The sequence below is a fragment of the Leucopleurus acutus genome (assembly GCF_964270905.1).
Source record: "Leucopleurus acutus genome assembly, chromosome: 8".
NCBI classification, from domain to species: domain Eukaryota; kingdom Metazoa; phylum Chordata; class Mammalia; order Artiodactyla; family Delphinidae; genus Leucopleurus; species Leucopleurus acutus.
This window is the reverse complement of record NC_139151.1, coordinates 104,920,506-104,946,063: the sequence shown is the minus strand read 5'-3', so window position 1 is coordinate 104,946,063 and position 25,558 is coordinate 104,920,506. Positions and strand designations below refer to the sequence as shown.

Below are 25,558 nucleotides of genomic sequence, written 5' to 3'. Positions count from 1 at the left end.
CTCAGGGAAGACGCGAACTCGGAAAAAGAAGCCCAGCCTGTCTCCTTAGTCGGCACTGGCTCCTCTGTGCTCCAGACGTCAGAGCCCACAGAGTCTAAGGGAGCACCGTGCGTTGTCTCCATGGGAACATCAAAGCTGGCTGACCAGCTGGGCGCTAAAAAGAGGGGAAGGATTTCATTTTGAGAACACCTCAGTAGTTTACTATAACACAAGTATTTTTCAAAAACAGATGTGCAATGATGAAAAGCCCACAGTTGTGGGCCAAGGGCACTCGAATACACCGTGGGTAGAAGCGGACATGGTACAGCCACTTGGAGGGCAGTTTGGTGACATCTACCCTATTATAAAACTGTGTGTTCCCTTTGATCCCTTGGCAATTCCTCTCTATGATTTTTTTCCAATAGAGATTATCACACAAGAATACAAAGCCACACATAAAAGAACATGTTGATGTTTTTAATTTTGTCAAATGTACCAAGGTTATATTAACATCAGGAGGAAGATGGGTGAAGGGTATACAGCCACTCCCTGACAACCTCTGCAACCTTTCTGTAAATCTAAAATTATTCCAAAATAAATAGTTTATTTTTTTAAAAGAAAAGCATGCCGGCTATTCAACTGCAGTAAACTGGAAACAACCTTAATGCTTCCCAGTCCACGCCCGGCCACGCTCCACACTCATGCTTTCCACGGCCGCCCTGCAGTCTACTACCATTAGCACAAACAACAGCAAGGCTTCCTGTGACATAATAAGGAATACGTGTTTGGTCTCTGACCACCCACCCCCCAAACCCTTGGAACCTCTGAAGTGACAGACGGGTGCTGATGGGATGACTGGCGGCTGGGGGCTCCTGGACAGCCGCAGGGTGGGGGCCGGCGAGGGGCAACCAGGTGGCGAGAGGGTTGGAACTTTCAGACCTAGCCCACCACCCCTTCCCCCAACCTTCCGGAAGGGCAGAGGGGCTGGAAGTCAAGTTAATCACTAATGATCAATGACTTAATCGATCATGCCCACTTAACGAGGTCCCCATGAAAACCCAAACTGCCGGACTTCAGAGCTTCCGGGGTGGCGACAGGGGGTGGCACATCACAAACTCCATGGGGACAGAAGCTCCTGTGCTTGGGGCCCTTCTGGGCCTTGTCCTATTTACTTCTTCATCTGGCTGTCCATTTGTATCCTTTAAAATATCCTTTGTAATAAATTGGTAATAGTAGATAAAGTGCTTCTCTGAATTCTATGAGCGGTTCTAGCAAACAATCAAACCCAAAGAGGTCACGGGAACTCCCTATTTATAGCCAGTTGGTCAGAAGTACTGGTTGGGATGGGGCAGCTATCTTGTGGGACTGAGCCCTTAACCTGTGTGGTCTGACTCTAAGCCCACGTAGTCTGTGCCTGAACGGAGCTGCACAGGACACTCAGCTGGTGTGGAGAAACGGTCTGTGTGGGAAACTCACACATTTGGTGTCAGAAGTGAAATTCTGAAAGTAGAGAGGAGTTTTTTTCTTCTTGACTCTCTAGGTCCTGCAGGCACAGGAGTGCGTTCAGAGGTGGGAGTGGCGGGACTGCAGGGGCGCTACTCCCTGTCTGTGCTGCTCCTCTCATGTTGCAGTTTGGGTCCAACCTGCCGGTCTCTGTTTAAATGTCGACACCTGAGATGTGTCCCTTCAGATGGAATCAGGTCTGTTTGTTTGCTCGCTCTCATCGCACACCATGCTTTCCTTCACAGTACTCAATGCTGAGTCCCCAAATCCTTGCTGGGACAAGCTGGGTGTGGGGACCACTGTTCTTTATCAGGGATGTTTTCTATCACAATTTGGAAGCTCCAGGCTGTAAGCAAGGAATGCTAGACTAGGGAATCTGCTAGCTATTTGGGGATTCTCCTCGAGACAAATGACCAAGAAGTACCTGTGTACAACAGAAGTGTACCAATTTTACAGACACACCACCTTACTGTGACTCTGGGCAAGTTATTTAACTCCCCTTAGCCTGGGTTTCCTCATTTGTTCAATTTGGATACGACCATCTGCTTAGTCCTGAGGGTTAAATGAGGGCCTGCTTCCTGCACTGCACTCTGTGTGTGTGCGGCTGGGCTCCACTGGCACTGAGAAGGGATGATACCTCAATGTCTGAAAACCTCACCTGCAACCTTAGAAGGGTCAATCTGACAGGCATTTTTGCCTGCCCACCATATGCAAAGTTCTAGACTCATTCCATCCAAGTCAAAGTTCCACTTCGTAACTAAATTAGGCTACACAAAAATGACTTTCCTGTTGTTGTTATCATTCTGGGATATTCTTTCCCAGATTAGCTCCCCAGAATTAGTCTAACATTAAAAACTCAACAGTCCCGAAAACCACTGAAAGAAGCCACAGAGATTGCTGGGGATGGCGGAGGCTCTCCAAGTCAGGGGGGTGAGGCAGCTAGCTCAGAGCCCTAGGAGAGGAGCACCCCCCCCATTCCCTGGCCCCACCTCGACCCCTGTGGACCTGTCAGTGCAAAGGAAGCCCTTCCCAAGGAGCAGAGTCAGGAGGGCTGAGACCTGTAAGGCTGCACCCCATCGAGTAAGGGTGAATGGGACCTTCATCCAGGATGCTCCCCCTCCATCTCTCCCTGTCCCCACACCCAGCTCCAGCGTCACCGTGACAGTGGTAGTGAGTCATACCAAGTGTGTGGTCTCTCTCCAAGTCACTTATCACCCACCCAGTGACCTCAAAGAACCACAGACTCTGAAATATTATTCAGCCTTAAAAAAGAAGAAAATCCTGCCATACGCTCCAACATGGATGACCCTGGAGGGCATCATGATAAGGGAAATACACCAGCCACAGAAGGACAAATACTCTGTGATTCCACTTAGATGACGTCCCTAGGTCTGTGATTCCACCTAGATGAGGTCCTCTCTGTCACAGAGACAGAAGGTAGAATGGTGGCTGCCAGGGGCTGGGGCAGGGGGAATGGGGAGTGGTTATTTAATGGGTACAGCTTCAGCCTTGCAAGACAAAAAAAGTTCTAGAGGATCTACTGCACAATAATGTGAATATACTCAACACTACTGAACCGTACACGTGAACACACACACATTCTAGAGCTAAAAGATCAGGGTCTCCAGCCTGTCTCTTTCTCGCTGCTGCCTGGCCCCTGTCCTGATCAGCCCTCGCCATTTCTCACATGTAATGGCGAGTCTCTTGCTGGTTTTCCTGTCTCCAGTGTGCCCTTTCTAATCCAGCTCTCATGCTGCTGCCCACAGTGATCATCTCCAAACAGATCAAATACTGTAATTCTTAGTAAAACCCTCAGGAGGAGGATTACTGCCTTCAGGATAAAATTCTCCTCTGGCCTCTGGCCTCACCTCCACCACCTCACCCTTTTCTTGAGCTATATTAAACAGCTCTGCGCCTTCATATGAGTTGCCTTCTGTGCAAACTGACTGATCCCTACTTGTCCTTATTATGCATCCCATTCTCTGGGAGGTCTCTGCAGGTGCCTGGGGTGAGCCGGGCCCCCCGAGCTCCCCCGGCCCGCCGTCCTCATCACACTGGATGGTAAACCTCTCCATTTCGTCAGTAGGTTCTAAGCTCCTGGCACACAGGAGGAACCTGATAAAGGCGTGCTGATTTGAACGGTATCACGTCCTCGTGAAGAAGGTGAGCTGGAAAAGGAGTGAGAGGACAGAGGATCTGTACTTCCTCTCTGGCTCTCCGTTTTTGGGTCTGTAACACGTGGGATTTGCTGGATTACTGCTAAACTCTGAGGTTACGAGGAGGTTGAACCTGACCTCCAGAGCTGGGTTTCAGCCTCTGGAACTGAGTCATAAAAGGCCTTCCTGGGTAACAGGAAGCCCTTTCAGCCTTGAGGAAAGCCCTAGTAGCAACCCGCATGGCTCTTGCACAAAAAAATTTGTCTGGACTCTTAGAAGTTAACAGTATTTTTATAATGCCAGCTAACACAAGTCTTCTTAGCAAGCAGCAAAACATAAATAAGCACTTAGCTGGACAAGTTTTAGGATTACAGGGTTCATAAACAAACCATGGAGAACCCATTTAAAACTGTTCGAGCTTTAAGGTGTTTCCTCTGGTTTAAGTGCACTCCTGATTCTACAGATCAGTCTTTCCTCATCTTTCCAGAATCTACGGCCTTTCCCCTTTTGCTCTGGTACCCAGTCTCTGTAGCCAGAGGGTGGACCTGCCAGTGTGCTCTATCCTCTAGCCAGACTCACACAGAAGGTTTCCAAACCGTAAAGAGATGCTCTCCCATCAAAGGTGTAACTTGCTCCTTCCCTTAGGCCCGGTCCTTGAGACTTAAACCTTCAAGGGGACTCAAATGACAACATGTGCTTCAACTTAACTATTCCTTCAGAAGACATCTCAGATACTGTAGGCTATCTCCAACACACAGCAGCTGATACGGAAGAAGGCAACTTACGTTCATTCAGGTCTACCTCCATTTTATCCTCTGTGTTGGCGCTACTGGATTCAAACAAGTCTTGTTTTGCTCCATCTTCTTCTTCAGAGTCTGTACTTTCCTCACTGTCTGTACTCCCCGAGCTAAGGAAAAAAGGACCAAAATATTTAATGTTGCCTGTCGGCCACCAACCAAATCCAAAGAATTCAAAAGTCCTCCAACAACAAAAAGATCCTACTGCACTTCACCTGGATCCAATCTGCCCGTCATTCTGTTAAGACTGATCCTACTCTGGGTCTCCCGCTGTTCTCCCACTTGGGCTTTGCTTGAAGACACAGATCATAATCTAAACAACTGCATTGTTTGGAGGGTGCGTGGAGGTGTCCCCTGGTGGCGTGAATCTGCATTTCCCTAATTACCAAGGATGCTGAGCTTCTTCTCAAGTGCTCATCTTCTTTTCTCAAGTGTTCTTTTCACATCTTTAGCCTATTTTAAAAATTGGGTTGTCTTTTTTATTACTATAGAGTTACGAGAGTTCTTTATATGCTCTACACAGAAGTCTTTTATCAGATATATGATTTGCAAATGTTTTCTCTTGGTGTATGCTTTGTCTTTTCATTCTCTTAAGTGTCTTTTGAAGAACAGAAGTGTTTAATTTTGATAAAGTTTAACTTATCAAAATTTTCTTTCATGTACAGCACTTTTGGTGTTGTATCTTAGAAATCTTTGCCTAACCCAAGGTCACAAAGATTTTCCAGGATTAAGTTTTCTGGTTTTATGTCTTACATTTAGGCCTAAGATCCATTTTGGGTTAATGTGTATATACAGTAAGAGGTATGGACTAAGTTCATTTTTTTACAGATAGAAGTCCAACTGTTCCAGCACTGTGTCTTCCAAAGACTATCCTTTTTCCACTGATCTGCTTTTGCACCTCCACCATGAATCAGATGTCTACATATGTGTGCAGGTCTACTTACGGGTTCTCTGTTCTGTCCCTCTGATCTATTCCCTGTCTTAATTACTGTACCTTGAAGTCAGGTAGTGTTAATAACTCTAATGCTGTTCTTAATGAAAGCTGTTTTGGTTATTCTAGGTCCTTTGCATTTTCATATGAATTTAAAAATCAACTTGTCAACAGCTACCAAAAAAACCTGTTATGATTTTGTTTGGGACTGCACTGAATCTAGATCAATCTGGGGAGAACTGGCATCTTAACAATATTAAGTCTTCCAATTCTTAAACATTTATCAAGTCTTGATTTCTCTCAGCTGTTCTATAATTTTCAGTGTATGGCCCTTGCATGTCTTCTGTCAGATTTACCCCTATATATTTAATATTTTGATGCTACTGTGAATAGTACTGTTTAGTAATTTTAATTCTAATTGTTGGCTGCAGTACGTAAAAATACAATTATATTGATCCAAGATTGTGCAATCTTGCTAAACCCACTTTATTGTTCTAGTAGTCTTTTCGTAGATTACAACACATTTTCTACATAGATAGTAACATTGTCTATGAACAAAGGTAATTTTACCTTTTCCTTTCCAATCTAGAAACCATTTATTTCTTTTTCTTGACTTACTGCACTGGCTAGAACCTCCAGCACAATACTGAAAAGCAGTGGTAAGAACAGATATCCTTGTTTTGTTCCTGACCTTGGGGGGAAATCATTCAGTCTTTTACCATTAAGTATGATGCTCACTGTAGGTTGACTGGAGAAGCTTTAAACAAGTTGAAGAAATTCTCTTCTATCTCCAGTTTGCTGAGCATTCCTATCAGGAATAGATGTTGGATTCAGCCACATGCCTTCTGAATGATTTTCAAATGTTAAACCAACTCTGCATTGCTGGAATAAACCTTGCATGGGCATGACGCATCGTTGCATTTATTTGCTATAATTTTTAAAGGAGTTTCTGTACCTATGCTCATGAGAATAACAGGTCACTTTTCTTTTCATATCATGTAATGCAATGCCAGCTTTTGGTATCAAGTTACAATGATGTGGCTTCACAGCATGAGATGGGTACTATTCCCTCCTTTTGAATTTTCTGGAGGCTTTTGTACAAACTGGTGTTATTTCTTCCTGAAATGTTTGGTAGAATTCACCAAAGAGAAACCATCTGGACCTTGAGTTTTTCTGTGTGTATGTGGGAAGTTTTATACTAAAAATTCAACTTCTTTGATACAGGACAACTCGGGTCATCGTTTTTTGCTTGAGATTTGGTAGTCTGTGTCTTTCAAAGATCACCTATGTTGTCAGATTTATTGGCATAGAGTTGCTCCTAATATTCCTTATTACCCTTTTAGTATCTGTAGAATCTGTAGTGATGTCATCTCTCTTGTTCCTGATATTAATAATGTGTATCTTCTCTTTTTTCCTTGAACCATTCTGTCTAGAGGTATATCAGTTTTATTAATCTTCTCAAAGAACAACTTTTAGTCATGACTCATTGATTACAATGATTTTCCCTACTGTTTTTCTGTTTTGTATCTCTAGTCATTTCTTAAGGTGGAAGTTGAGGTCACTGATTTGAGATGTTTCTTCTTTTTTAATGTAAGCAGTTAGTGCTAAAAATGATCCTTTAAGTACTGTTGCAGTTGCAAGGTCCAAATCCTGATATACTGTATTTTCACTTTCTTTCAATTCAAAGTACTGTGCAACTTCCCCTGTGATTTTTTAAATGTTTCTTTTTGGTTAAGATTGATTGATTGATTATTTATTCATTTATTTAATTTATTTATTTTTGGCTGCATTGGGTCTTAGTTGCAGCACATGGGATATTCGTTGAGGTATGCAGGCTCTTTGCTGCGGCATGTGGGCTTCTCTCTAGTTGTGGTATGCAGGCTCCAGGGCACGTGGGCTCTGTTGTTGTGGTGTGTGGGGTTCCAGAGCACATGGGCTCTGTAGTTTGCGGGAGGCACGCTCTCTAGCTGAGGTGCACGAGTTCAGTAGGTGTGGCCCACAGGCTTAGTTGCCCCGTGGCATGTGGGATCTTAGTTTCCTGACCAGGGATCGAATCCGCGTCCCCTGCATTGTAAAGCAGATTCTTTACCACTGGACCACCAGGGAAGTCCCTCCCCTGTGATTTTTTTCTTTAACTCATGTGTTATTTGTTTCCACATATTTGGAGATTTTCTAGAGATCTGTTACTGATTTCTAATTTAATTCTATTGGGGTCAGACAGTGTATTTTGTATGACTTGAAACCTTTTTACTGAGACTTGCTTCATGGCCCAAATATGATCTCTCTTGGTAAATATTTCATGTATACTTGAATATATTTACTGGGAGAGGCGTACTGAAATATCTGAATATAATTGTAGAATCTGCCTATTTCTCTTCACAGTTCTATCAGTTTTTGCTCTATTTTGAAGCCCTGTTATTAGATATGTAGACATTTACAATTGGCATTATGTCCTTCTAATAACCCCTTTATGACCTTTCCTTTATCCTTTTCCTTTGAAATCTACTTTAATATTAATATAGATCCCTCTACCTTTAATTTTACCGTGTTTAAAGTTTTTTTTTAATTTAAGTTTTTAAATAAGTTATTTCCCATCTGCAGCATAAATCAGGCTTTTTTTTTTTTTTTGGCGGTACGCGGGCCTCTCACTGTTGTGACCTCTCCCGCTGCGGAGCACAGGCTCCGGACACACAGGCTCAGCGGCCACGGCTCACGGGCCCAGCCGCTCTGCAGCATGTGGGATCTTCCCGGACCGGGGCACGAACCTGTGTCCCCTGCATCAGCAGGCGGACTCTCAACCACTGCGCCACCAGGGAAGCCCAGGCCTTATTTTTTTATCCAGTCTGACAAGCTCTGCATTGTAACTGGGGTTTCTGGATAGAGTGAATTTTAAAAATGAGGGGGAGAGGGGAGAGACTGGGTTGATCCCAGTGGGTATCAAATGACATGACTCTGTCTCCCCAAGTTAAATTAACTTTTAGAAACAACTTTTCCCTTCCCCGGGGAAACTTTCAGTCTTTTGTAAGAAACAACACATAACTCAGCTGCTGCTCTTATTACTGGTAAGGGACCGTTTACTCAGAGCACGACATGACTACATTCCTCAGCATCACTTGCCAATAAGAACTGGCTGTGTCACAACATTTCATGAACTATGTCTAAACACTTCGAGTGTTTTCAAGTAGATTACCTTGATTTGTTCACACTGCACCAACTCACATCAATTTACAAGGGCATTTCTGATCGTGACAAAAGCACTGATCTCTAGGTCAAACATATATGTTTGGAGAGGTTACAATGTACGTCTCCTAATAATCATTTGCCTTATGCACTGGATACTATTACTACTATAATGAACTCTCTTTCACCTTGATCGTCTTTGGGATTCTGGTGTAAATGCAATGTGTTTTTCCTCCCAGATATCTTCCTCATCAGAGCCACCATCATCAAACTGCTGTATTCTTTCCTTACAACATGCTTCAAACAAGGCAATATTTCCCTACATAAAAATGAGAGAGAGAAAATCAATTTTAAAATCATTTTCCGCAAAAGTTACCAATGTAAATCATCTTCTTCTATATCCTTAAAAAAAAAAATGTGTCTATCACATACACCAAGATAAAATGTAAGCATCTAATGTCAGCTTCTGTGTAAGTAGCAACGGAAAGTTCCCCCCAAAAGACTGGCTTCAAAACTAGCATACAAGAAACTGAGACTGTCTACATATACTCACTTTCATCTGGTGAAAGCACCATTTTAATTCTAAGAGCCTCCCTGGCCCACCTACCTAAGATGCAGCCCAGACCTACCCTAACACAAAGAGCTCTTCTTTTACCGGGCCAGCTAAGCAGTGACGAGTGTCATGGTCCAATCGGTTAGTTTCTAACTTATCACAACAGCAGATAAACCACTGGTCTCTCATGTTAAGTGACATAAAAATCAACATTGTGCCCATTAAAATGACACTAATCCTGTGTCAATCTGCTGATGTGGTTGACTTGGCGTTTCAGAACCGCCTGGCGATGAGAGGCTGGCCCTGATCTAGCCCAAGTTTCGCTCCTGGTGACATTCAGCAGATGTAAGAGGCAGAAGGCTGGAGTCAAACAGCAGTCTTTGAAGCTCAATATCTACACTGGTTTTATTAGCCCTGTCACATCTTAAACCAGGGTTGCAAATTCACATGCCCACAGGGGCCAGGCAGGTCATGTGAATGGCTGAAGTCACAGCAATCTGAGACAAAGTTTCCTAGGGCGTAGGGGTCCCAGTGCACACAGCTCTTGCAGGCAGGCTCTGAGAGAACCCCATTCCCACTTGTCCATCTCACGTATGGCTTGTTACTCGCGACAGGCCTTAATACTTACACTTTCATTTGTGTTGAGAGTGAAGTTGATGTCTGATACCCGATCAAAAGAAACACTGTAAACAAAATATAAGTGCAAGAATAGTTAATTATCTATAGACTCAGAAACAGTATTTGTGAAATTCTCCAAATGTAAAATATTTACACTATCATTAAAATCTCTGTTAAGTAACAACAAACAAACTCTGCTTGCATTAAATGATACCTCCTCCCTTGGTATAAGGAATTTACACAGGATGGGAAGGCTGGAATGGAAGCCTCTTGCGACATAATAAACGCACCCTCGAAGCCTTCCTATAGAAGATTTTTAACATCCACGGTAGAAACCATGGTTCCATGGGCCATACTTCATAACCCCAAAAAGGTTATTTGCAAAGAAGAAATAGGTCAAAGCACGAAAAAGGTCACAGAAGCTGTCAGACCCTGAACTTTCTCCAGGTAGAGTCAAATTCATACATAAAACACAGATACCCCTGAAATCTTATGCTATAATATGGCATAGTTAGGCAGAAAGTAGGGAGTAAAAGAATTCAGAGCCTATTAAACAATTTTTGAGTAGGTGGGACTATTTTATAATCCTTAAAAGATCTGTTCTCATCAAACATTATTCCAAATACCCAATACAAATTCTAAAGAGACTATGGATTCCTAACTAGTAACTTTTTTTTTTTCTTTTTTTTTGGCGGTACACGGGCCTCTCTCACTGTCGTGGTCCCTCCCGCCACGGAGCACAGGCCCTGGACGCGCAGGCCCAGCAGCCACGGCCCACGGGCTCAGCCGCCCCGCAGCATGCGGGATCCTCCTGGACCAGGGCATGAACCCATGTCCCCTGCACCGGGAGGTGGACTCTCAACCGCTGCGCCACCAGGGAAGCCCCTAACTAGTAACTCTTAATAAATGAGTCCAGACAGACAAATGCTGAGATGCCACATGGGGGAACTTGCGGGTTCTGGTGTGAGCGCTCCTGGGGTACAGACACAAACACCGAGTCCTTGCTCTTTCTGGATTTAAATGAGCCGATTCTTAGGGCAGCTGACAGCCTTCAACTACTGCTCTACTTACAGTGGAGCCTCCAGGCCCCTGTGCCAACACAGCATGTTGTTTGGCACAATTAGCGTGTGATGGAAAAAGTCTTTTAGCTTCTCACCTGCCATAAACTGCAACTTATGACAAACAACAGCCTCCACTGGCTGTAGTTCAACCAACTACTGAGCATCTACTGCTAGTGGGGAACCCTGAGAGATGCTGGGTGTTGGTGACCATCATCAGGGAGCCCCTGTGAGAGAGAAGTTGGCTGGTGAGCTGTAACACCCCTCTTGTAAATACTTCATTTATAAATACCTCTCATTTCCCAAGGTCAGATGCTAGAACATTTGTTTTCATTTCTGTGGATGGCCCACACATCTTCTATCCATTAATTCTGCACATTACCAGTAATCCCCATTTCTATGCTCCTCTTTCCCTGACTGCAGAATGAATGAACTTACGGCCTGGCTCTCGGGCGGAAAAGCCCCAACTCTGCCTTCTGGTGAGTCAGCTAGAGAAAATACACATGGGGTAGAGCTGCTCAGCCATAATATGATACCCCATTCACTGTGCGCTGTAAGAGAACCACACCTGCTCAAGCCAGGTAACTAGGTAACTGACATAGGGATTAACTACTTTAGATGATGTGGTCTAGCACTAAAACCTCAAAGAGGAGCACAATGACTTGAGTTCCTACACCTAATACAAATAAACCTCTGTGAAAGATGTCAAGCCCAAGGGCAAGCCTGCTCTGTGGGAGTGACATTCTATTCCTACATGTTGTCTGGGTGCTTCAGGCTGATAGGTTGGAACTAAAGGAACACTTGGAGGGCAGGTTCCTCCCAACTCACGAATGCAAAAGGGTTCCAAGAATCCAGGAGAACCAGAACGTCTCACAAAGAGCAGGAGTGTAGGAGACAGTTATGCAAACAGAAGACATACTCACTTGCCAATGTCATCTTGATCTGCAAACTTCTCATCGTTGAAGCCAAACTGGTCAATAAAATTGGACGTCATTTGTTGCATCTGATAATCAGAAAAGGCCTGGCAACCCCAGGACCAGTGACAGTGATATAATGATTCTAATGACATTCTACATACTATTTGCTCATTTGTTTTCCAGAAATCATCTTATTTATATAGCCATAGGGCCTAAAAAGTTGGTGTGTTTTTCTAAAAAAAAAAAAATCAAATAATTTCAGACACGATTTACCCCAAAAAGGAAATGTTTGGAATTTGGTCCATAAATTATTCTAATGCACATGTCATGTAAGAAATGTTTAAGTGACCACTGACCTCTATTCCAAATTATCTTTAGAGAGAGGTTTGGGTCTAGTTCAAAAGCGTGATCAAGTGACATGTGACAGTCTGAAATTATAAGGTGTATCAGTCACCTCTGAACACAACCAACCTTATCTTAAGATCCAACCAATGGTAACCACCCACCCTCCCTCTTTGCATCTCCCCACCCACAGTCCACTACAGCAACATGGCACCAGAGGAAAAATGACTAATAATCACAATCACAATCCTACAACACAATGTTCAGGGACACTTCATTTTCTTAAAAAAAAGATTTAAGGCTCAGAGGCTAGGAAGAGTAGAAAAGTAACTACTATCCTACCTACCTTAGAGAGAGGACAGAAAGTTATAACACTGATCCAAAATCACTCTGAAAAGCCTACAACACTGAAAGACCCATGCAGGAGTCGGCTCTTGTTTACTACACCGTTTCTAGAGAGCACCAGGCTCACTTGGGTTCTCTTAGGCAAGAAAGGGGGAATGTTAAAACGGACTCCACAAAAATGTTGCTATTCTAATTTCAAACAACAAGCAGGCCCGGGGGAACAAGCGAGGTCAGCAAACGTGTTCCATGTTCTCAATCAGGAGTAAAGAACAGATGAAGATAGGCAAGTGCCACTCCTCACTCTGCCCCGAGCAATAAATATGGAGACAAATAACGTGAGTGCTGCCCACGGACAGAGCTGTGTACGGACCTCGCGGAGGCACAAGCAGCAGCTGGCAGCTGAACTAAAAGCGTCGCTCCTGAGGCCACTACTGGGAAGGCCAAGTTCTCCTCGGTTCTCCATTTGAGCAGAGCCCACAGACTCTACCCTGCAGACAAACACTGCAGAAATGCCTCTGCCGTTAATTCCTGATTATTCATTCTGGTGGCAGGGAATTATGGCATGGATAATCCAAATAGTGGATAATTTAAAAATAAACCTTATATTTGGCTTTGGAAGGCATCTTTTCCTTAGGTCTAAAAAATGCTGCATCTAGTTTACCGAGAACCTAAAACCTCACTTTTCTCTACCTCGATACCCACCACCCCTCTGTTCACTCTCACACTTTCCCGCTGCTCCCTTCCTTGCCCAAAGAGACAATACTACATGAGCACATGAGCACTTGGGGCCAGCCCCCCAGGGGTGCATTTGGTAAGGCACACCAAAGCTGTGGGAGTTTGGGTGAAAGCAGAACGGTAGGGACAAGTTCTGGGAGGCTGGGCTGAGTTTTGGACATACGAATATAAAATATGTAAGTAGAAAGAAACCAACTTGTCTGAATTGCTTTATCTTTTATAAGGTATGACGCATGGTTGGTAGCTTCAAAGGTGTGGCAAAGAATCGCGAAGTCCTTCTTCCGAGCAAGCAGTATAAGCCAGGCTCTGAGTTTATTGACAGATTAGAAATTTGGTTGCACAAGGGGAAAAGGTCCTTTTCAACTGTTTTGATTCTTTTTTTTTTCTTCTTTTTCTTTAAATGTTTTATACTTCTAGAGATCATACTGTAAATCTTTTGGGTGTAAAAGGGAAGAAATATTCCCGAAAGTGTTCCTTTAAATGCTTCATAATACTTTAAATGCTTCATAACAGAATGCAAATACTAAGTGTATTATAAATACATGTGTGAATGCATACATGTACAAACATATAGATACATACACAGATACACATAAACATGCACACACATATTTGCATTGTCTCTCTTCATCTATGGAGGGAGATATATAGCTGCTGACAGACACAGCCTCCACGTAGTAACGCAGAGGAAAAGAAAACCAACAAACCGTAGTCCTCATTAGCTCTGAGTCTACTGTAGCTTCTAGGAAGATAAAGCCAGCAAAGAACTTAGGTCTCAAGTCTGATTTTGACTAATAAAGCCATCGAGGCTTACTAAACCCACATAAGTGAGGACTGCTACTGTATTCTATTTGAAGCTTTAGAAAAGTGTTTTGGACTCTGAGAAATCCAAATCTGGAAAGCACCATACAGTTGTGCGATTATTAAAAACTTTTAGTTATGCAAAAAAGGGAAAAAAAAAAAAACCCCACACGTCTCAGAACTGTCATCCTGGCCAAAGCCAGGGACTGTTCAAGTCAATGAGAAGGGAGCCCACCACTTTCTTAAGTAAATCTCTTGGGTGGACCCACCCGGGCAACAGAAAGTCCCCGTCCACAGACCTGATGGCCTATGAACAAGCCTGTTGGGGACGGGGGCAGCGGGAGTGGTGTCCATCCTTGGCAGCCAGCCCTAGTTCTTCAGACACCACACGAGGAAGACCTCCTCACCCTTTACCCTGTGAGGCAGCCTTAGGAGGAGGAAGACTCAAGCTCCGGAGGTGAGGAAACCAGAAGGGGCACCAAAGCTGTGAGCACGCCCCGAGCCAAGTATGGCCCCCCCAAGTCTGTTAAGTGAGCTGCTCTAAGCTCTCTGTACTCGAGCATTAGCAACAGATCTAGCTTTAAATGTGAATGAGAACCTCAAATTGATATATATAAACTGATTTGATTATAAAGGAGACCAGCATGAAATTCTTACATTAACCTAGATTTGTATTCTTAAATTCAGAAAAAAATGCTTTGGAGTATGTTTATTTTCAAAATGATCCATGACTGGTGTATAGTTTAAACATGCAAAGAAAAGTTTACTGGAAGGCTGTAATTATTCTTCCTCCTTTTAGAGGGTTACATAAAGTGGATAAAACCCACAGGTACAGCAGCCTGGTGTTAAGGCAGTTTGGTGACTGGGCTTGCTTTATATGCACATCAGCAGTCAAAGCAAAAAAAACGTTAGAAAATTCTCCCCAGAAAAGCTATGACCCTGTAACCAGATTTCAAGAGATGTAAGGGAATCCACTTTCCTGGTACCAAAATGTCACCAGTACCCGATTAAATCAGTTGCCCGGAAGTTCCGAGTTTATTAGCTTATTTACAAATAGACGTTTAAGGGCATTCTTTTTCTTAAAGCTATTCGCCAGATCAAAATCATCTTGAAAATGTACACTGTACACCATCAATTTTCTTTGTAGGGGTGGAGCAATGTGTAGCACTGGGGTTCAGACCAGGACGAGGGGACTAATTCAATACTGCCCAGGCGCTCCAGGGTCGGGCAAGAATTGCTCAAAGGCATGAGGGCTCACCGTGAGCCAGCTGGGCCTACGGGGTGGCCACTGCTGCCGGACAGCAAGCCAAGGTGAGAGGTGGCAATGAGGCCCTGCTGCTTGACAGCTCCCCGCCTCTCTCCTCGGGAGGCTGGCTTCCAAAGGGCAGTGTCAAGAATCAAGAGAAGCCTGCCAGCCACCAAAATGCTACCTCAGGCCTAGCCTGAATACATGAATGTTAAATTGCCTTAGTACCAAACCAAGAAACTGCTTAGCTCAACCTACACCAGAGTGTGTCAGTCTACTTGGACACCGAAAGGCAAGGCCAGCATAAGCATCAGAAGCTTCATCCTGGCCTTGGTAAAAGGGGCTTAAAGATGGAGAAAAAAGAAGCTAAGCAACATTCAGTGCCAGGTGGGAAGGTGACTACGTCAATTCCATTGCCACACCAAATCAACTGACAGGCCAAGACCTGGTCCTGACTAAGGGTAACTTCTTCATACGAAGAGCTGATAACTTTCAAAGGGGCTTCTCTATTTAGCTCCCAAACCTGATACCCAGTGGAGATAGTGAAATCATTCCTCACCTCCCCAAGAACCACCAATGGATGATAAATCAGCACATTTATTTCTATATCCTGCTCTCTCCCCAACAAAGATTACCAGCAGCTGATAAAAGCGATGAATTTGGGAACAGGAGGACAGGGTGGCCATGAATTACTTCAATTACAACTTAACTTAGATGTCACTACACAATTTGAAGATACTGGAAACATGTAAGCCATCTGGGGTTCAGGGATATTGTGAAAGTTACTTTCACTGACGTTGAACAAGTCTTCGTATTCTTATCCACAGACCTGCAGGAACTGTCTACTGTGCAGGTCTGCATAATGAGCATGTCTGAGGCGCTTACTGAACTGTTCAGTTCATTCAAATCTCCTGAAAATTTACCGGACTCATCATTATTATCAGATCTGAAGAAACATTCCCCGGAATTACAATCAACATAAACCTTCCTCTCATGTACCCAACGCTTCCTCTTTTAAATGTCTTTGCCTAGCTAACAGGTTAACCCCAAATCACAACCTAATGCATGTCTCACTCCAACGCTGATTCACAAATGGCAACTAAACTAAGCATTTAAAATAAAACAAAAAGCAAAACTTTAGGCATGACTCACTTGCTGCAAAGAAGAATCCTGTGAGAAACCCGTTTCTTTAAAGTCAATTTCATCATCACTGGATGAATGAATATGGCAGGTTGTAACCTATATGCATAGAAATGTAAAAAACTATTTAACAGAGAAAAGTTTTGGACATTTGTATCAGCATTTTTACGGAAAAATCACATTTAGTTTTTCTCTCAATGTGTTAACAACAGCAGGAACAAAAATAAGTAACAGCTAAGTTGTAATAAATCCACCCAGTAATTCAAGGGTACACTTCACTCAGCCAGACGGTTTGGCTACCTGTCCTTCTGCTGCCCACCTGTGGTTACTTCACTCATGATTAACAGCACCAGAAAGCATGTGAGAGCTGTGGTACTCCATTTAAGTGATTTTGGTAAAAGGGAAGGAAGAAGTTAATGGCTCAGATAAAATATAGAAATAATTAAATATGCCAAGCCTGAAGGGTAAAGTTGCAATTCCCAGGGATCACTAATGAGCCACTAGAAAGGTCAGGTTTAAATACAACCATTTCACTTTAAATTCTTGCATTTCTTGCCCATTCTAAGAAAAGCATTGTTCATAAATGCTAAATATGACTTAGGTCAGTAGTCCCCTGCTCATTACAAGACCCCAAGTCTTCTGCCACTTAAAACGTAACCCCCTGCCCTCACAACTTAAAACCAACTCACATTAATAAGCAAAAGCATAAACACGAACTGCTCACCAATTCACGGTAAGTGATTTTTATTAATTCATAAATGTATTAACAATTAGAAATGAAGATATACAAATGGCTAAGCACCACACTAATGACAGTAATTGCTCTACAGCAAGTAATAAAAATGAACAGTCTGTAAAATTCTACGAACAAGCACTATACCTCTAAGGGTAACTTACACTGTATTTTCTGAGTTATTCGTCCCGTACTTTTTGTAGAAGTGTTCTGGGCAGAGAGCACTGTCCTTGGGGGAGACACAAGCAGCCGTTACCTGCCAGCCCTTGAAGCTGTGCCTAGAAGCCTAGAGTTATAGACACCAGCCTGGTTTGCTTTGTGATGTTCCAACACTGATTCAAGAAGCCCAAAGTAGAATCCAACTGAGTTTGTATGTGGTATGGCTTATGAAATTCTGAATAAATCACTGCCTGAATAAAATTAATCTCTTTTCCCTTTGTCTGGCTATCTTTGGTGAAGATACTGAGTAAAAGTGAATAACCCAGTGTTTCCAATTAATTCCCTCTCTATCCTCCCTAAAGTATAGAGAAAGCATTAACACTAATTTTGAATCTGGCCTGATGAAATCAAAGGCAGAATTTGTGATCAATGAAGGGAACCTGCTTGAGTCAACTGTGGCTTTAGCAAGCTGGTGGGAAAGATATGGGGGTGAGGGTGTTCCACAAGAGCCCAGCCAGGATGCAGAAAGGAGGTGGTGGAATACTGCTTGGTCATGGCAGCTGGCACCTTGCAGGGCAACTGCAGTCAAGAGCAGGTCAAGCTGTCCCACTGCAGTGGATTTAGGAGCTTTGGGCAACTTGGCTGGCCAGTACAAGAATCATATTAAGCCCATGTGTGTTGTAGGGGTGCAGCACCACGGGGGGCGGGGAGGGCACAAAAACAGAAGACAATTCAAAGAGCAAGCTCAGTGAACTAGAGAGGAAAAGAAGGAGCTGACTACTCCTAGTATGTCTTGTTTAAGTTCAAAAAGGATATAATGTGTCCTCATTCATACTTTTTGCTACAAAATAAGATTTTATCAGGTCATTAATTAAAATAAGCAACTAGCTTTTGTTGAGCAACTACTATGTGCCAGACACTGTGACCCCCTTATATATTCTCCTTAACTTGTATCCTCAAAGCAATTAATTTTTTCCTCCAAAAAGAAACTACTGTTTTACCAAGTTATTATTAATAATAACACAATGCCTGCACACCTTCTCAATTATGTTTTTAAAAGATGTGGGGACTCTGATCCTACCTACACCATACCCAGTCTGAAATCATTATTAATAAAATGAGCTAAAAGATCGTTTAATTTACCTACAGGGGAAAACTTGTTCATCTCAGTCCCTGATCTAAGCTTCCAAAACACACCCCTTTTGAGGCATCTTCAGCTCAGGAAATGCCTCTTTCATTCCTCTTCTTCCAGCTAAAATCTTAGTCATCTTGTTTCTTCTGTCTCACCCACATCTGTCCATTCTACTGTCAAAATGGAACCTAAAATCCCATCACTTCTCATCAAGTCTATTATCACCTCCTTAGTGGAAAGTTTCTCCCTCGTCTGGATTAACACTGTATTAGGCATCTAACCAGTGTCCCTGCCTCGACCTTTTGTCCCACTATAGTCTATACTCAATCCAGCAGCCACAATGATCTTTTAAATCATTACAGGATTTTAAATCACTGACATCAAATCGTGTCACTTTTTATTTAGTTCCAAACCTAACGGTTTCATCTCACTAAGATCACAACCCCAGGAGCCTGCCGTGAAGCTGCATGAGATCTGGCCCGCAGAACCTCTAAATCTCTCCTCCCATTCTCTCCCTGGCCCGCTCTGATACAGCCACGCGGGCGCTGTGCCGGTCTCTGCACTCGCTCTTCCTGCCCCACTTCCCTCCAGCCTCTACACAAACGTTCTCCATGGCGTCTTCCTAGACCACCTAATTCTAAATTGCACATCTGCCCAAAACACTCCCCGACTCCCTCCCCCTAGTTTACCCTCCATCTGTTTATCCATCTCCACTGAGGCACGGATTTTTGCCAATCTTGTTTAGTGCAATATCCACAGTGTCCAGCACACAGCAGCCCCTCAAATATTTCACGAATACTAGTAAATCACTAAATGAGAATACAGAATCATAACTTTAAAAAAAGTAACAAGTACATAAGAACATTCTTGCCAAGCAAGATGCATTCTAAGTAAACTATACTCTTGAAGCTGCAGTGAAAAAAAAGCTTTTGAGTTGTTACCTTCTTTCATAATAAAATTTCAGTTTTATTAACTGTCTTTAAAAGAAAAAGCAAATAAGAGTTTTCTTCATCTTGGCTGATTAGGTTGCTAGGAGAATCCTAAGTATGACTTGATAACTGGTAACCTGATAACTGGTAACCTCCAGTGAAAAGTGGAAGCTACAGACACTTGCTCCTTGCTGCACGTGGTCCCACTGTGGACCCCCAGCACTTACATGACCTGGGGATGGTTAGAAATGCAAACCCTCAGACGTTCCACCTTGACCTGCTGGATCTCCAGGCAATTCATACATGCATGTTTGTATTACTCTACACAACCTCCATAAACTATCTCATAAACTACCTCAACCTTAAAAAGAAGATCCTCACCCTTGGAGAGGCAGGCCGAGAATGAAAGAAACTCAATCTTCCAAAGTCAGTACAGAAACATTGCCTACGTTATCTAAATTTCCTGTATCTAAATCCTTACCAATTTTTACAGTTTGGGGGCTTAGTCAAAACAATGCGGCCTCTGGATATAATTAAAACACCAAATTTTACTCATGATAAACTCCCAACATAAAAACATAAGCAGTGTATGAATCTCTTGTTCATATACTTTGGCATGACGGGGTCAGAAGATTAAAGTACTTCAAAGATCTCAGAGAGAAGGTAATTCAAATGTTGCCCTAGAAGTGATAGGAGCTGGAAGACAGATGTTGCCCTAGAAGATGGCAGGAGCCTGGGGCTGGCACAGCTTATCCTACATAACCGAGCAAGTCCTCAGGCCCACAGCCAGTAGAATAGGTGAGTGTTTGCTGTATAAATGAACGAATCCTGGCTGTGGCTAGAAAATAAAGAACAGGCCAGGGCAACCTAACAATGCACTAACTCAAGCATTTGGTGCTGAACTACTAGTTGACCCAAGTCCTATGAATATACCTGAAATAATTCCCAGAGAGGTATCTGAGCCATCATCCTAAAACCAACTAAGTCAGGGCAGTGCATCTAATCTATCTATTTGGGGAGGGAGGTAGGGAATAAGCGATGTATTATTTAACTGCCAATTTCAGTGATGAGTATGCCTGAAGCAATCAGAAGGGAATGCTTTTATTTGGACTTTGCACGACACGACTTAGTGGGCATGACATTTCTGTATGACATTTTTGCAAGGGCAACACCCACTGCATGTACCAAACTGTGTTTATAATAATATTCACAACAGCACATTTTCCCTGGAACATGTGGGATATAGCCTGAAACATTCTGGGCAGAAAATGAAGAGCCTGGAGGCTACAGTTCAACTCTCCTTGGCGGCCCAGGATTAATGTATAAGGATCCTTAAAACTTGGAATACCCATATCCCTAAAAATACTACAAAGCAAAATTCCCTATTAGAAGGACTTAAGACTAAGTAGAGGTAGTATTTTAGTACTGGGTATTTGAAACCAAGGAAGTGAAGAGCTCCTGAGAGATCAACACAAAAGTCTCAAGAAACAACAAAAGCACAGAGTGGGGCTAAGTCAACAAAGGATATGAGCAATGCTAACAGGGCTCTATATATCTTACCACTTTTGCTATATAAGCGAACTTCTCCTTCTTTTGTTTTACTGTAGATTATCTATGTAGTCCAAGTATTACGGCAGAAAGTGCAATAGGCAAAGGAGAACTGAGCTTCAATCAGCGTGATAGGTGGAGCCCGTGATGATTTTTTTCCTTCAACACAGGTGTAAATGTATGTCTAGATGTGTCTGACCCAAAAGGGCTGTGCACTAATTATGCAGGGCAAGCCCACGCTCCTCTGTGTGGACATACATGACATTACACACAGTCACAGACTAGATAACTGACGGCATCGTGCAAAGTAGCTGAGTGCTACCTGAACTGCAATGAAAGTCCATCTTTATAAATATTTAAACTACTCACAAAAGAAATCTGCTTGAATTACCAAAGATAACTTTTTAAAAAAATCCTGATAACAACAAGTTTAACTGGACATTCTTTACTTCTACCTCTGAAGTCAATCAAAAGGCAATTTTTTTTAAAGCTTTAACTATTTTTTTTAATTAATTAATTTATTTTTGGCTGTGTTGGGTCTTCGTTTCTGCGCGAGGGCTTTCTCTAGTTGTGGCAAGTGGGGGCCACTCTTCATCACGGTACGCGGGCCCCTCACTATCGCGGCCTCTCTTGTTGAGGAGCACGCGCAGGCTCAGTAGTTGTGGCTCACAGGCCCAGTTGCTCCGTGGCATGTGGGATCCTCCCAGACCAGGGCCTGAACCCGTGTCCCCTGCATTAGCAGGCAGATTCTCAACGACTGCGCCACCAGGGAAGCCCCAAAAGGCAATTTTTGATGAAGTTTCCCAAGCAAGATCAGAATTAATACTCCTATTTCTTTATGAATAAGAAACAAGGCAAAAATCCCCTTCAAGGAGACCACATTTCCTGCATTCTTAACAAGGAATCAATCTGGGAACCTCTAAAATTAAAAGGTTCAATTTAACAGTATGAGAGAACAATTTCACCCTACAATAAGACCCTGATGATCCAGAATTTTAACCAATTTGACTGGGGGGAAAGAAACAATGTACAGTGGGTAATACATTCATTAAAAGTTACTTAACCCTTCCTTGATCCCTCAGGGCTGTCAAAGTGAATGCCATTTCCTCTGTTGGGCTGTGACACCCTGCGACAATAAGGGCCACCAAATCTATTTTAACTAAATGTCCCTACACAGCTCCCTTTTTACAGTTCTCTCTCAACTTCATATTTCTTCCAACTCCTAATACCTAATAATTCTCTCACTATATCCACCTGAACAAGCCACCAACCTGTCAAGAGTCTGGAAAAAGATAACCAGACTTGTTAGACAATCTGCAAAGCAGGAGGCAACGGGCCCTTCGGGCGGGTGACGCAGGATGACTAGTGACCGCTCTGCAGCACCACCCCCACCCCATTTCTAGCCTCTGCTCTGAGCAGATAAGGCTGCCTAACAATCGAGGCGTTACTGTATATTAGAAATGCAAGACTGCGGCTGCTGAATTTCAAATACAGAATTAAATGCCTGACACACCTACTTCCATGTAGAGTCAAGGCCACCACCTCAACTATCAGCTGGCATGTGCTTGCAAAAGGAAATGCTTTTCCTTGAAAAGCAAAAGCAATACTTACCTTAAAACTTAACATATTAAAGAAAACAAAGACTACATTCCAAAGTCCAATATAATTTTTAAGAATATTATCAATGCCATTATTCCCTGGCTCAAAGTACCAATCTATTAAAGCTGGGGTTTTCAAAGTCATCTATAAAATTTTCCCCCACTGGGAATGACTTTAATGAGGGTCAACTCAACTCAGTAACATTAGAAAATATCGAATACTTAGGTTTTCTAACCACCCGGGGTTATTTAGGCATAAGGCAACAAACCCAACACAGTAAAAGGAAGGCTAGAGGCTGCTCTGTTGAGGTGCTTGGGGAGCAGGGCACTGAGGGAGGTGGAAACCGAGTACAGTGGGAGCAGGTACGAGTAGCTTCTTTGTACCCTTACGTCATCCTAAGCAGGAATTGGAAGTTGACTAGACAAATTAGCAAGAGTACGGTGGGCACTGACCTCTTTTACTGGTAAGAAACATGAGCTTGGCCTACAATTATCAGGACAAGTGGAAGATGTCTCACATCTTTCTGAATAGACGGGCAAAGGCCAAGAGCACTGAAATCACAGAAATGTAACCTTGTAGAACCTACTAGATCTACCGTGTTCCTCTTGTTAGTTTCTCCTAAGGAGCTTGTGCAGAACGTCTCCCATCGCTCCCTGACTTCGTCTGGAAGATCTTCAGAGGGAGAAAAGGAAAAAAACATTATCACTACAGTGACTTGCACACAGACAAATAAACAGGTAACTCGAGAGGGCACCACCCACGTGGTTCCTCAAAGGCAAGCAATCCCTGCAGGCTGAGCTCTCGGAGGGACGGGGTATAGCCATGCTCAGTCTGAACCCCGAGAACTTTTCAGGAACCCCCTCCCCACCACGGTCTATGCCTGATGCTAAGAGCCCTAAGCAGTTCTTTGAATTCAACAAGTTTTTTAAGACCTTTTGCTAAAAACTTAACCTGGAAAATATGTTTCTGATAAGTTCCCTGTAAAGATAACAGTCTTTAAGGTGGGGGTAAAAGCAGTTTTGCTTCATGGTCGTGTGAGTTTAGGAAACACTGCAAATGTCAGCTCTTGCGCACTTTCTTGAGAAACTGACTGGCATCTGGCCAATGAATGTCCCACGGAACCCAGTTTGGCTTCTCAAATTGCTCAAAGATGATGTTTCCTAAATGTTTGTGTCATAGGCTAACATATGGATACGTATGCAATAGTGAAAGCTACCTTCTACAGAAACTGTAAAGAAAAGGATACACAAATACTTTTCTGAGAAAATGCAACTATAGCTGTAATCTTGGAGGCCTCACTAAGGCTGTCTGTCATCTGACAATTATGGCTTAAACACACGTGTGTACACACTCTTACAAAGGCAAGCAACTTCCATAAAACAAAGACTGATCTAAAAACAAAAAATCATACACATGGCCAATTTACGTGCACAGCAAAGGACATAAAGTGTGATGATCTGGCTAACATCTCGCTCAAGAAGCAAAATTACAGGTGCGCTAGCCCCGATTTGTCCGTCACTGGGCTACAACTATACTTTTCGTGCACATTCAATAGGTAACAGCCTCTTGAACACAAACATTCTTAAGAGAGAAATAGTAGGATAGACTGAGAGATGATTTTCAGCAAGTTAATAACTGAACGAATGTTGTACCACAGAGGTTGAAGATGTTTTGCCTTCAGAGTAAGTCACAGGACTAGTAATCCCACTGGTACCAAACCTGCAGCACACAGAGTTCTTGATGCTCTCATTTGGGAGGAGATGGACTCAAGGCCTTGGTGCCAGTGTAAAAGGCATCAATACGGTTTCTTCCAAGTAACCTTGGGCTGATTAAATTCAAATGCTAGTGCAGAAAGAGTCCTTTAGGATATTGGCTAATATTGTTCATTTTAGTAATAGAGAGATGGAAAAAATGCTGTTAAATGCTTTAATATGCCCATTAAAGGAACTCAATCCATAGGCTATGTAGGGGACTTCAGAAGAAAATAAAAAGCAAGAGTAACTGTAGCTCAAGTGGCTCAACTGTCAGCCTACGAGTACTTCAAGCTCAAAGGAACGGTTTAGTGAGCAATACCCTTAGAGAATGAAAGTGGGTAACTAGTCACCGGCTGAGCCTGCCAATACTTAATAAAAGGACTGCAGAACTAAGAACAGAGATACAGCAAAAATCTGTATTGTTCAAACACCTTCTCAAGAGCCTCATTCAAATCTCGAGATAATATAAGGAAACTCTTCAGACAGCTATTTAAAAAGCTATGAATATTTCCACTTTACCCCTATATCCTTTCTCCAATCCAACAAAAATGTAATGAAAATTCCATAAACCCATTACCTTTGATGAGCTGCTGTACTAAGGCGCTGTTGGGGCCCTTATCAGTGCTGTGCACGATGCAGTTGGCTATCCTTGTCAGGTGTCCCATGTAGCCATGCCGTCTTCCTCCTTCGGCTCTACCAGGAGTAAAGGACAAATATTCAGACTCCTGAGAGGATGGAGTGATGAACAGCCTGGTAAGTACAGTGGATTTAAGCAATCATTCTAAAAACTGAGGCACTAAAGACAAGAACAGGCGGAAGAAGAGGGTACGTAATATAACCAGGTTGGGGTAGGGGTAGGGGGTGGGAGTGTGGCAGCAACTGTCTACTCAAAAGACTACATTGTAGCCTCAGTCAACAGGACAAACTCTGTTCAAAGACTCAAACCAACCATCCTCAGTAACACAGTATCTTTAAAAACAAAACCCCAAACATTCACTGATGCCTAATGATTCTGTAACTTTCCTTCTTATCTTTCTGTGAAACTATTTTTCAGACTTTAAACAGATTGTAGGGAAATGAGGTGAGAATTCTGCTGGTTCATTTTGCTAAGATATCAAATTTTAATTGTATCAATCAATCATCGAGATAGTTATCTACCAATGGCATTTCTCAAGTTAAAATATTAGCTGATTTGAGGACTTGGCCAAGATGAGAGGTAGTCAACTTGTATCTGGCCCACTTCCCACTTGGACACAGACATTCACATTACTCCTCACCCCTTCCCCACTTAAGAGTCCAATCTTCACAACTATGACCCATCTTTACATTTAGACAAACTTTTCACATCACAGTGATTTCTCCGCCCGAATATTTACAAAGTGTCAAGTCTTTAAATTCTATGA

At 42.9% G+C, this 25,558-nt stretch overlaps 1 protein-coding gene across 10 annotated transcripts in view; it reads right to left on the bottom strand.

Annotated features, from left to right (window-relative positions):
* PPP6R3 (protein phosphatase 6 regulatory subunit 3) overlaps positions 1-25,558 on the bottom strand; it is a 126,619-nt gene that overhangs the window by 14,478 nt on the left and 86,583 nt on the right. For 8 of the 10 annotated variants that reach the window (XM_082845386.1, XM_082845390.1, XM_082845387.1 and 5 more), the window contains 8 exons: positions 24,733-24,848; positions 22,988-23,073; positions 16,314-16,400; positions 11,699-11,796; positions 9,728-9,782; positions 8,735-8,865; positions 4,424-4,545; positions 1-154 (listed from right to left, as the gene is read on the bottom strand). In XM_082845386.1, coding sequence (XP_082701512.1) covers positions 1-154; positions 4,424-4,545; positions 8,735-8,865; positions 9,728-9,782; positions 11,699-11,796; positions 16,314-16,400; positions 22,988-23,073; positions 24,733-24,848 — 849 coding nt within the window. The remainder of the gene's footprint in view (positions 155-4,423; positions 4,546-8,734; positions 8,866-9,727; positions 9,783-11,698; positions 11,797-16,313; positions 16,401-22,987; positions 23,074-24,732; positions 24,849-25,558) is intronic. The other 2 variants (XM_082845392.1, XM_082845393.1) reach the window with 2 other exon arrangements.